Source organism: Neolamprologus brichardi, chromosome 16 (genome assembly GCF_056152115.1).
Source record: "Neolamprologus brichardi isolate AB-2024 chromosome 16, ASM5615211v1, whole genome shotgun sequence".
Classification (NCBI taxonomy): domain Eukaryota; kingdom Metazoa; phylum Chordata; class Actinopteri; order Cichliformes; family Cichlidae; genus Neolamprologus; species Neolamprologus brichardi.
In genome coordinates this window covers 20,516,774-20,529,530 of record NC_142119.1, presented here as the reverse complement: position 1 = coordinate 20,529,530, position 12,757 = coordinate 20,516,774, and the positions used below count along the sequence as shown (strand labels likewise).

The 12,757-nt window shown below is 42.4% G+C and overlaps 2 protein-coding genes across 4 annotated transcripts; both read left to right on the top strand.

The window, feature by feature from the left end:
• The first annotated feature begins 1,750 nt into the window (after positions 1–1,750).
• Positions 1,751–4,218, top strand: pou3f3a (POU class 3 homeobox 3a). Its single transcript, XM_006788281.3, has one exon. The coding sequence runs from the start codon at positions 2,257–2,259 to the stop codon at positions 3,523–3,525; it is 1,269 nt and encodes a 422-aa protein (XP_006788344.1). The 5' UTR covers positions 1,751–2,256; the 3' UTR covers positions 3,526–4,218.
• Positions 4,219–8,936: 4,718 nt separating this feature from the next.
• gpr45 (G protein-coupled receptor 45) lies at positions 8,937–12,745 on the top strand. Of its 3 annotated transcripts, XM_006788279.3 has the most exons (3): positions 8,937–9,193; positions 10,031–10,086; positions 10,802–12,745. In XM_006788279.3, exon 3 carries the CDS (start codon positions 10,910–10,912, stop codon positions 12,068–12,070), a length of 1,161 nt encoding a protein of 386 aa, XP_006788342.1. In that variant the 5' UTR covers positions 8,937–9,193; positions 10,031–10,086; positions 10,802–10,909; the 3' UTR covers positions 12,071–12,745. The 3 variants fall into 3 exon arrangements, with proteins under 3 accessions (XP_006788342.1, XP_006788343.1, XP_087685811.1); XM_006788280.3 differs by lacking the exon at positions 10,031–10,086; XM_087829685.1 differs by having other exon boundaries at positions 8,937–10,086.
• Positions 12,746–12,757: the final 12 nt, after the last annotated feature.

Below are 12,757 nucleotides of genomic sequence, written 5' to 3'. Positions count from 1 at the left end.
ACTTGGATTATTATGAGGACTCATTCTTACATTTGCATTTTCTAGTGTTTGCTCGTTTTAAAGTTGAGCAACTTGAAAAGTGCAAACCGGGCTGCAAGGAAACATCTATGAAGATCAAACAGGTTATTTTGCAACTATTAACAGTTCTTACCTAACCCCCCGAATAAATAGATAATTACAAAACTGTACTCTGATTACTCTTGAATGCTGTGATTCAAACTAGCTACTTTATTAATATATCAACAAAAACACACAGGTTTAAGAGAAAAACTGCTCAATCTGGCATTCAAATACATCTGATTATTTATGGTCTTGAAAATACTTTGTTAAGAAAATTACTCTGATATTGAAAGTTATTGCCTGAATAAGTGTGTTATTGTGCTTTCTCTGCCCCTAAATAGGAGGTTGCTGGAGTCTTAAAGGCTTGTTGCCCACCTACACCGTTTTACCAGTTTTGGTGCTAATTTTGTGAAATGATGCACAATTTAACAAAATAATTACATTTTTCTCAAATGTTTATAGAATGATCCTATATGTGCATCACTCAGTCAGTTTATGATAAGCAGAAAGTGCTCTGCCTTGTTTTAATTCTCCTTTCAGAACTTCTGTGCACAACAGCCTAATCATATTTACTTTAGCTGATAAAGTTTTTATTATCCTTTTTATACTGCTATGCTTGATTTTTTTTTTAACGATTTAGTATATCCTGAAATCAGAAAAGTTTGGCACATGACTGCTGAACATAAGGCGAATTTAAATATTGTAACTCAGTTTATGTTGCTGCTTTGGGAATGGGGTCCTGTGAATACTTGTCGTTTACCTTTTGGACAAAATCCAAGATAAATCTGCTGAAAAACACAAATTAGCCGAAGGTTCACTGGCCCGCACCTGGCTCTTTCCACCAGTCACAAACCACCATGTGTCTCAGTGGATGGCTTTCTCTCTCAAGGCCCGTAAATGCGAAGAAGGAAGCCCGTGGTAGAAAATCCCCAACGACACCTTCATTTAACAGCCCATCCATAAACCGACTCGGCATGGAAACGTCCCACTGAAACCGGATTGTTTTTTTGTGTTCGTTTTGGAACTGCTGGCAGGTTTTGTGCAGCTTTAGCGCTCGCCAGTGTGGAGCGTCACGCCACTGTGGCCTTCCCTTTACCATGTGAAAGGGAGAACGCATTAAGATGCAAGTGGCGTCCAAACCCCCCTGTGTTCCCAAAGCCGACTTGAGTATCCTTGATTCAAGCCTCGACTGCTCTGTGTGATACTCGGAGATAAACGTGACGGATATTATTTTGTCAACTTAAGTGACTCAGAGGTGCTTAAATATGTACAATAATAATAATAATAATAATAATAATAATAATAATAATAATAATAATAATAATAGCGTTAAGCATAATTATTTTCGCTTTTATTTTGTTAGTTCTAGGAAGAGGTTTGTTTTGTTGGATGACTTCCCAACTTGCCTGTTTTTCTTCACATGCTTCACAGGCCATACTTCAACGCGCAGTCAAACCATGTTCGGTCTATTTTTTTCGGCTTGATTGTAATTTTGTAGTAAATTGATGCTTTTTTTCTCCCTCAGCAAGAACTCTGTGCACCCGAGGCTCAACTGTGAGACACACCAACTTCTCTCTGCCTGTGCGTCCAATCAGCGGGAGCTCTGGAGAGCCTTTCTGTTGTAATTGGATGGAAATGGAGAGGAATACGCAGGCTTGGCACAACGTAAACACACGCTCGTCTCCTTCGCTCTGTAGAGGACGCACCGGGTAGAGCAGATGCAGTGAACTAAACAACCGAGAGGACAGCAGATGCTTTAAAGGTTTTTTTTTAGTCATTTAGTCTAACCCGAAGCGTTTATATCAGAGATGTGAATAGGCAAGCAGACTGTATATCAAGTTTTCACGGAGCAAAGAAGGCTGTTTTTTTTTTCCCATAGGCGACCATTAAGTCTGTGGATTACGCACGCCGGAGCTCCCGGGACAGAGAAAAGTTGTGAAACTATCGTTTTGCCGCACAGGAATACGTAAGAGAGCATGTTCTGCCACACTGGTTACAGCAAGCGCACGCTGCTTAACTGAAAATATAATGTACGTCTCAATGGAGTGATTTGGCACTTCCCCCCCCACTAATTGGGCAAAAAGAAAAAGAAAAGAAAACTCGTTTAGACTGAAATAGACAGAATTTATTTATGGATTAGAGCTAAGACTATTTTAATTTTTTTCTCAAACACAAGAAAAGAGAAATAAAAGATATATGATTTGGGGGATGGCAACTGCCACTTCAAGCCCATACCTAGCCAGCAGCAGGATTTTATCCAGCCCGGTCCTTCACTCTGACCGGAGGGGTGGTGGTATGCAGTCGGGCGGCACCGCTGTGACCACGGTGTCTAGTGGATACAGAGGGGACCCTTCAGTGAAGATGGTGCAGAGCGACTTCATGCACGGAGCCATGGTAGCAAGCAACGGGGGGCACATGCTAAGCCATGCACACCAGTGGGTGACATCGTTGCCTCATGCAGCAGCCGCAGCGGCCGCCGCTGCAGCGGCAGTAGCGGAGACCGGGTCTCCGTGGCCCCCGAGTTCCCAGCCACAGGATGTAAAGAGAAACGCCGGCAGGGACGACCTCCACTCGGGTTCAGCCCTTCACCACAGGTCTCCGCATCTAGGACCTCACCAGGCGCACACGGGAAGTTGGGGAGGCACCTCCGCTGCGCACATCAGCATCACTGAGGGGGAGCAGCAGCAGCAACAATCCCTCATTTACTCCCAGCCAGGAGGATTTACAGTCAACGGGATGCTGAGCTCACACACCGGGCAAAGCCTCATGCACTCGGGGCTGGTGCGCGGAGAATCACCTCGGCTGGACCACGGCAGCCATCATCACCACCAACACCATCATAATCATCACACGCACCATCACCAGCAACACGGTCTGGGCCACGAATCGCATTCAGACGAGGACACCCCTACGTCCGATGACTTGGAGCATTTCGCCAAACAGTTCAAACAGCGACGGATCAAGCTTGGTTTCACCCAGGCAGACGTGGGCTTAGCTCTGGGCACTCTGTACGGCAACGTGTTCTCACAGACCACAATCTGCAGATTTGAGGCGCTTCAGCTGAGCTTTAAGAACATGTGCAAGCTGAAACCTCTGCTGAACAAATGGCTGGAAGAGGCTGATTCCACCACTGGGAGCCCGACCAGCATCGATAAGATCGCCACCCAGGGCAGGAAGAGGAAAAAGCGCACTTCCATCGAGGTGAGCGTAAAAGGCGCACTGGAGAGCCACTTCCTCAAGTGTCCCAAACCTTCCGCACAGGAGATCAACTCTTTGGCGGACACTCTGCAGCTGGAGAAAGAGGTGGTCAGGGTCTGGTTCTGCAACCGCAGGCAGAAAGAGAAGCGCATGACGCCGCCGGGACTTCCGCGCACTCCAGAGGACGCATATTCACAAGTGGGTAGCATTGGACCTGACACACCGTCTCCCTCCATAGAGTGCAAGAGGTTGTTCAGCGATACGTGAAAGAGCCCCAAAATAACAGGGATGAAACACGAACAACAGCCTCTGTTTTATAAACATGGGTCTCAATGAAACCTTTGATTAACTTTTTATTCGCCACCATTGATCCAAAAAGTAGAATTGTTATCCAATGTTCATATCAGGACTGGACACATCACAACCGCCCTTTATGCATCGCTATTTGGCATTTTTCTGCTCCCTGAAACAGCCTCTGGGACAAAAAAATATATTTCGGTCTAAATTAAATCTGAACAAAAGACAACTGAAAGTTATTTAAAGGAAATGTTTGGTCACCAAAACCGGAGATATTCGAGCAGAAACAAGTTATTTCCATATCTTTGTACTGTAAAAATAATAGTTCCCTTGTGATGCTGCAGAAACTGATGTCCCACATGCTAGACTGAACTATAACCTACGTTTTTAATCAAACACACCGCTTTATCCAGTGTTGAGTTGTTTCTAATGAGCAATAATTTCTCTTCATTCAAACCTGTTTCTCACTTTGTGTTGTGTGTCGGTGGATTTTTTACATTTTTTTTATTTTTTTGTGGCACAGTTTAAGGTTTCAACAAGCGATTTACAGTTATTCCAATATTTGTACTTTCCTTTAATCCTTTTCCATTTAGCAAACGGTCTCTTAAGGTTATGTACAAGTTTGCTGTGTATTGTGGTGATATGGACTATTTATTTATTTTTTGCCACTGTGTTTATTTTCATGGAATAGACCAATTATTTAATAAATTTGACATAAACCTTGTGTTAGATACCGGAGCGTTATTCTTAAGGGCCATGTGGACACACACACGCACAAAGAGAGACATGCATATATATAAACACACAGAATCTCTTCATCAGAGTCATTTGAATTTGATATAATATACAATATATCCCATAAGAGATACAAAGAAGTCATAAAGGCAAAAAAAATTTACATAGTCAGTCCATTTTTCTCAGGCGTCTCGTTATCATTGTTTTCATGTCTGTTTGGTAAATCATCTGTGCAAACTTCTGCCATTTTTCCCTGTTTATGACAATCTATAGAAAAGTGGCTTAATTGGTTCACTAAGAAATTATTTAGCTGATGGACTGATAGTGAAAAAATAACCACACATTGCACCATAGCAGCTTAATTATTCTGTTGTTATTTAATTAATTCTTACATTAGGCATAAAACCCCCCAAAAATCTACCACATCATTTTGTTAAAGAGATGCTGATCCTGCGAATACCTGCTGAACCGATCACATAAGCCTGGTTTCTACATTTACGTGTGATTTTCTGCATATCAGTCCAGCCACAAACATCCTGTTGCAGGGCTGTGGACTGCAGCTCGATGGAACGCAGCCAATGGAGGTCGACTACCCCAGCTGGCAGTTCACCTCGGCAGCGGTTGCCAAGGTGACAGCGAGATGGAGTGACACAAGGCAGTGGATCTTTTGCCACAGATGATGGGTTTGGCAGATAGGCAGCAAGAAGCGCAGTACGCTGGCTGTGAAAAGCAATCTGTGTCTCTTCTGTCTGCTTCTGATCCACATAAGAATGACACACAGTACACACACACAGACACTCACACACAAGCGGATGTTACATCAGTAATAAACATAATAGGTACTCCTAGAAAAAGTGACCGAGAAGTGCAGTTGCAGTGAAACTTGGAGGGAGGTCAAAGGTCAGCTGCTGCAGTAGCTGTTGATAAACCAGGCAGAACTGTGAGAAATAAATGCAAACCTAGGAGTTAATGGATTACTATGAATGTTACACTTATTACAATGTGAATGTGTGCTCTGGTCCTCCCCACACTGGACACCCTGTCTTAAGAGAGCATGTACAAACACAATTTTGGGACCTTTGTCACTCTTTGCATCCTCACTGCATATTTGGCAGGATTTAAGGCACACTCTGACTTTGCTGTTTGAAAAGACAAGAACTAGAAATGAGTGGTTTGAATAACTTTTTCCAGGTCCGCCTATACAGAGATTGTCAAACTAGGTTAATTTTCAATCTTCAAAGAAGCTTAAGGAAAACAATAAGGGATGAATGGGATATTTTGTCTGTTTCACTTCCTGAGAAAGTTTTTATAAACACACATGAACCGTTCTGTTTTTACAGCAGTGTGTGAAAGTTTGTGAAACCTTGTGAAGTTTTTCTGTAATTCAGCACAAATAAAACCTAAAACATCTCAAAGTTTCTACTCAAGGTCCATGCAAGTGTCATATTAATGCCTCATTTGCTTGAAATCTCGTATTTCAAAGAAGTCTAAAACCTTCAAACAACATTTCTAAACATTTTCCCTATTCAATGCAATACCTTATTTTTTATCAGAAGGTGGTGTAATGGATAAAAGTGGCATTTATTGAACCAAACAGGTTATCCAAGAAAACACTCTTATTTGCAGTAGTTACCCAGTAAAAGGTAAAGCGTGTTGATGAAACTGGGATTAGGCTGAAAAAGAAATATTTAAAAAAGGAAGCTTGTCTTCGGAAACAATACCCCAACTCGCGAAATGCCGCCCCCTTGTGGTGAACTTATTATTTTTTTAAATTTGGCAGAGGGCTATTTCAAAAAGTCCCTTTTACATTTGTCTCCTTTATATAACTTGATAGTCTTGTGTAAACATCAGATAACATATTAGTTGATATTTTTACAGAAATACAGAAAACATACTTTTATGCATCACCACAACTGCTGTATTTTTGTGTAATTGCACTGTATATACAGCTTTTTGTACCATTTAAAAATATTGAACTATCATTATTTGTTGCATTAAATTATAATTTTTTCCTATGGACTGTTTGTCAGCATCATGTCACTAGAATACAACAGTTTAAAATATGCATACTTTCCTGCTACGAAAACCAATTACACCAAGGAAGTGCTCTTTATCCTTTCAGTTGCCACAGTAATATCACAAAAGCCACACATAAAGGTGGACAGGTGGTACCCTGCTTACTCTTCGTATGGTTTTTAACATGATGTATCCCTACTGAGCTGCAAGCCTAAGTTCTCAGATGAAAATAGAGGTAGAATATAAGCTTCCAGGATTGCCGCGTGATCACCTCAAAGCTTAGCGATGTAAAGATGGGAGATAAGGCTGGAATTGGGGGATAAAAAGCCCTTTAAAGGGTTTGTCATCACACAGTGCTAGGTGTCTACACTGAATATCAATGCTTGGATCTGAAGGTACATGCTGATGATGTTACAGTATCCTGACAGAACCCCAAACTCCTGAATCCACAGACACAGCTCAGCTCACACAAAAGTGCATGCATTTGTGAGGGCATTATTCATCATTATAGCATTGTTTCCTACATCTCTGAGCCATGGGCTGTGTGCAGTTGCACGCTAAAGATGTTATTACCTCCCTCCAATAATAACAAGTAATATAATTGCTCATAATTGCTCTTAAAGCCTTGTCGGAGGTGCTTTACATGAAGCAATTACCATGTGATAATCCCCTCCTTTAATGGCTGTTGTTTGTGGCTCACAGTTTGGGCACAGTCACATACAGAATGCACACACCTGCTCATATCCAACAAAGTTTTAACCATTTTACTGTTGTCTACACATTCTCAGTCTCCCAGTGCTTAGTGTTAGCTATTTTAACAATGCAGCAATCAGTCTAACACTGATTAACATGTAACTGGTGAAACACGTTTAACACTTTCCTGGAATCAGGAGCAGCAGCGTGCCTGAATGAGAGGTGGCAAAATAAAAGAAGCACATTTTAGTTGTTTTGTTTTCACGAGAGTGTATTAAAAGTCTGACTGCCTCCCCTCTAAATGGCTCAACATGGCTCTGTCAATATTGTTACTCGTGTGGGTTTCTCTGCCTCCCCACTGAATATTCAGATTTGGACATTTTTCACTTTGCCCGTGTTTTCTTTTATCGTTTTTTGCCTGCGTGTGATTGATGGAGTACCGAAGTATCTCAATCAGGAAGAAATTAAAGCAAACATCTGTGGAATAACGGACAGGGAAATGAATTCGCTCACTAGCGAGCTCTGTGTTGTGTGGGTGCCACTGAACGTGACGAGCATGCATGTGCCAGATCGGTGGAGTGGAACTTGTTTGATGGGCATGTTCAACACATGGGCATGATGCCAATTTAGACAAGCATGCCCAGGAAAAGAGTCTCAACCTCCATGCTGAGTGTGTGAATGTAAGTATGTGTGTATGTAATTTTACCAGGTTTATAATAATAATAATAAAAAAAACAAACATTTAAATGGATTAATGTTTGAATTATTGGCTCTGTGGGTGCTATTTTGCACTTCTGTCAGGGCACCATCGATGCTGCATCAAAATAACATATGAGATTGTTACCATAATGTCATACATGCTTACATAATTGTTATTAATGTTCCTATTGTTGTACAACCTTAAATACATGTGAAGTAAATGCCCAAGCTAAATCATAAATACCCACACATCCAGCACAAAATTCTTTCATCAACTAAAGCCCACCGGAGTGCAATGCTGCCATCTGTTGGACAAAATAAATAATGCATGCTCAGATCTTCTTTCAGACATTAAAGACTGTTTATGCTAAAAATACAAATCATCTTGAGGTGTCGTGAATTAATGCTAAATGAATAAAACTGGAATGAAATGAACTGAACCGGTTAAGAACGGAGGTGAATATGCTGTATGAGGGATCACAAAGCCTGAAAAAAAAAAACAGGGTTAAACTAAATAATTTTTTTATTCCACGAATTTCCAGATATTTAAATTAATTAAATTTACTTTCATTTATTGTATAGTTTTATAAATTTTGTAAGGGATTAATAAAATGCTGCAAATAGCCTATGTTCGTGGCTGGTAACATTTATCATGCCTAAAACTAATATATATAATATATTGGTACATGCAATCAAATGTACTGGGCCACCCACACATTACACCTACAGGCCATGCACGAAGCTCCCATCAAACAGTTTCTGTGCTGATGTTAATGCAGTGGAGGTTTAGAACTTCTTCAGTAACCCTGGCTATTTTTATAAGCTCTGCCCTCAGCACCAACTCTATGGTCTGCCACTTTGTGACTGAGAAGCTTCCACTTTGCAGTAATATCACTCACAGTTGATTGTGGAATATCTAAGAGGGTTGGAAATTTTGTAAAGACACTTTCCTGTTATTGCAGTGAGCTTTTCAAAACGACCCATTCTTTCACAAACATTTATAAAGGCAAACTGCATGGCTCAGGGCCTGACTCTATAGGAAACGCCTGTGGCACTGGGACTGATACACCGAAATCCAAAGATGAACAGGTGTAGATCGATACTTTTGAACATTAATGTATGTCATACGAATGTTAATCTTGGAAGTAAATAAATAACTATTACCGAGTTGTTGTTTTTTTAATCGTTCATTTCCTTCGGGTATTCGGCACATCAGCAACTGCTCGATTCACACTATACCTACAGTTGACCGTGCAAATCGTAACAATAATAAGGATTAGGATGATAAGGATGGTCAATTTTGACACAATGCTCCTTTAAATGTGAGACCACCTGCTCCTCTGGCGTCAGCATCATCCGCAGGCGGCACGGTGGGGATCGATACGGCAGTGAAATGTTCAAAGTGGGATATTTTTGGAAGACCTCAGCAGGCACCGGAGGAGAGACACCGTCACCGAGCTGACTGGCTCGACGAGAGACGAGTACAATAGTCAAGGTAAGTCCCGTCAGCACCTGCAGATGTTCATTTATGGTTCATTGTGTAGGGCAGTGCGCAGAGAAAAACAGGGCGTTGTGTCTTTGGCGTGTAATATATGCAAAATTTAGCCTGTTGCGACGGGCCAGTGTGTGAAAGCTGTTACATGTTAAGGCAAGAACAGGCTGTACAGGGTCGGTGCAGGAGCCATGACAAGAAAAAAAAGAAAGAAATGAAGAAAGGGAGAATCAGCACATGGAGATGATGGCATGGTGTAAACCAGTAAATATCAGCTATGATCAGAGCAGCTGTAAATCACATCTACATCATAAGAGTTTTTAGAGTATTTAGATGCCTTAAGATTAGGCCACCCTGCAGATCTGCAGCTAGCAGTCAGCTCAGCAGCATAATTAAGATCACTGGTATTCAGTACAAGTGAAGGATTGAAATTGTTATTGTTTTAGTAAACAGGCTGATTTGTTTGTTCACTGCTGACGCCAAACAGCTGTGATCTGGTTTTAAGACAGAGGCGAGCGGTCAGGGATCCCTGACCGATCCCAGTCTTCTTCTCTGACTGTGAGGTTGCGTCTTGGGGGAAAAAAAGTCTTTCGGCGAATCATGTGATCCAGAAAATATTTTGTCATAGACTCTTGTACAAGAGATGAGAGTAAGGGCTGCTTGTTGCCATGGAGCCGCTGACCTTGTTGCCGTGGCAACAGCCGGCAACACTATGCCACGACTTGTGTGTTTGTGCGTGTGCCAGAATGTAGCTACAGTCACTAAAAAGGCATATTTTCACTTTTATTTTAGGCTATTTTATCAACTATGCAGCATATTTACAATTTTGATGTGTTACAGGGACTTGAGACACAACTGAAGCCACACAGTTTTTTTCATCAAAGATATCCTGAGAGGTAAATACTCGAATAAATGTTAGCTTGGTTACACTTTGCTGATTGGATGCTGAAATCAGAGTAGGTAAGTAAGGCAACAAAGCATGGGGTAGTGGACCCTTAGGCCCAGGTGCTAGATACCTGTCCAGACTGGAGGGCTGCATGGGGGACGTGAATGCCACAGTGACCTCCAAACAGCCTTAACTCTAAATCTCTACACTCTGGTCCCTCGATCGGCAGCAGGAAGTAAAAACTGCGGCCCTCTTGAAGAAGGTTCTGTTTCATCACAAATGTGTCACCATCTGTAGCATTAACCAAGAGTGAGATTCTGCTAAGCTGACAGTTGACTACACCCTGGGTGATGTGTAAATGTGTGTATTTCTATTCATGTGTGAAGCAGCTTGGCTGTTAATCATCAACCTCAGTGAGGACGGTGAACGACACATCTCTGTCCCGTGTGGCTGTAACTCTTAGTGTGGTGTGTTTCTGGGTTGATCACATTTAGTGGACGTCATTCCTCCTCTCACTATTTCATGTTTACAGTTCTCACTGACTAATAGATCAGTTATTAAACTCCCCTTTTTTCTATTGTTTTTGGGCACATTTATCACAGCTTCTAAAGAGACCATCCATTAAAATCTCTGATTCATCCTACTAATGGGTTTGACTGTTTTTCTTTTTTATTCACAAATGCCTTATGTGAATGGTTTTTTTTTTTGTCTTTTTTTAATCACAGGTAGTCCCATGGAATCTCAACTGCTGGAGGACAGCTTTACCTCTGAACCACAGGCATAGCCGGAAATGTTCACCTTTTCTGATCTCATATCCCTGAATAATCGCTGCTATGGCTTTTTGTAATGAAAGCTTCATGGAGGAGTGTAACTGCATGGACCCGAACAGCGTAGAGGAAACGTCAGAAAGCCTCCCATCAGAAGCTACGACTCCTCTCATATCAGTCACTCTCCGTGTGACCCTGGCAGCCATAATGATCTTTATGATTACTATCGGTTTCCTCGGCAATGCGATCGTGTGTCTGATTGTTTACCAGAAACCTGCCATGCGTTCTGCTATCAATCTCCTGCTTGCCACTTTGGCCTTTTCAGACATCATGCTCTCTCTGCTCTGCATGCCCTTCACTGCAGTCACCGTGGCCACTGCAGACTGGAGCTTTGGGAGCGGTTTCTGCCGCGCCTCCATCATGCTGTACTGGCTGTTCGTCCTGGAGGGGGTGTCCATCCTCCTCATTATCAGCGTGGACCGTTTCCTGATCATTGTGCAGCGGCAGGACAAACTGACCCCACACAGAGCTAAACTGCTGATCGCAGGTTCTTGGGTGCTGAGCCTGTGTGTGTCCCTGCCGTCAGTGGTTGGGTGGAGGGCGGGCGCAGCAGGTATCGGGGGCGCCTGGGCACCGCAGTGCGTGCTGGGATACAGCGAGTCCCTGGCAGACCGTGGATACACAGTCCTGTTGGCTGTAGCGGTTTTCTTTGTGCCATTTACTGTCATGCTGTACTCTTACATGTGCATCCTCAACACGGTGCGCCGCAACACCCTGCGCATCCACAACCACACCACCGAGCATTCCTGTCTGCCAGCCCTAAATCAAGTCAGCAAAATGAGACTTACCGGACTGCAGCGGCCGCCTCAGGTCAAGGTGGACATGAGCTTCAAAACCCGAGCCTTCACCACCATCCTCATCCTCTTTGTTGGTTTCTCAGTGTGCTGGCTCCCTCACACCATCGTCAGCCTGCTGGCCGTGTTCAGCCGGCAGTTCTACTACAGCTCAGTCTTCTACCCCATCAGCATAGGCGCTCTGTGGCTCAGCTACCTGAAGACGGTCTTCAACCCCGTCATCTACTGCTGGAGGATCAGGAAGTTCAGGGAGGCCTGTCAGGAGTTCATTCCGAAAAGCTGCAGACTGTGTCCCAGAGTGCCAGGCAGGAGCCACAGAAGAGTGAGGCCCAGCAATATCTATGTTTGCAGTGAGACGCAGTCAGCTGTGTGACACAGGGAGGAAACCCAATGCAGTCTAATGTTTTTAACTTTTTGATAAGCTATGGGATTTTACTGAAGTTCCCTTTAAAGTAATACAGTTCTTGTGAACAAAAACATGTTACCACAAGAACAAATTGGTTTTAACTTTAGTGAAACTGGAGCATTTACAGTCCCATGACTCCCTCCTTTTGGGGAAGGTCATGTGAAAATCACAATTGCTGACAACTGAACTGATCTGGTGGTGACAATCATCTGTCTGCTGTTTTAATAAATAAAGTCAAAGTGTTCATTCAGCTTCATGGCCACGCAAGCTTCTGAAACATACTGACATTTAAAAAAACATTTTTATATCTTCCATTTTTGCTTTATTTTTCTGTTTCCTGTGCTGTCCCTGAGCTGTCATTTTGTTGTTTCATTAGTCTGAAGCTGTACCGTTGATAATAATTATGTTGTCAGTTATGTGCTAAGATTCAGAAAAACAAAAACAAATTACAGTATTGATGTTTGGTGATGTTCTCAGATGAAAGTCAGACCACTGTTAAAAAGTGTTTGATGAAATTTGTGTAGAAACACAGCCCTCTGTCAGCTGGTTCATGAGTCTTAATGTTTCTGTTATAGAGGAATGAGTGTTAACTGCATTATCATGTCACATAAGATATGTAAATAAATATAGTTTTGGATTAAAGCTTCTTTGACT

Bases quoted from the DNA above. Each gene is read 5' to 3' on its own strand.
- pou3f3a (XM_006788281.3), top strand. From the start codon at position 2,257: ATGATTTGGGGGATGGCAACTGCCACTTCAAGCCCATACCTAGCCAGC.
- gpr45 (XM_006788280.3), top strand. From the start codon at position 10,910: ATGGCTTTTTGTAATGAAAGCTTCATGGAGGAGTGTAACTGCATGGAC.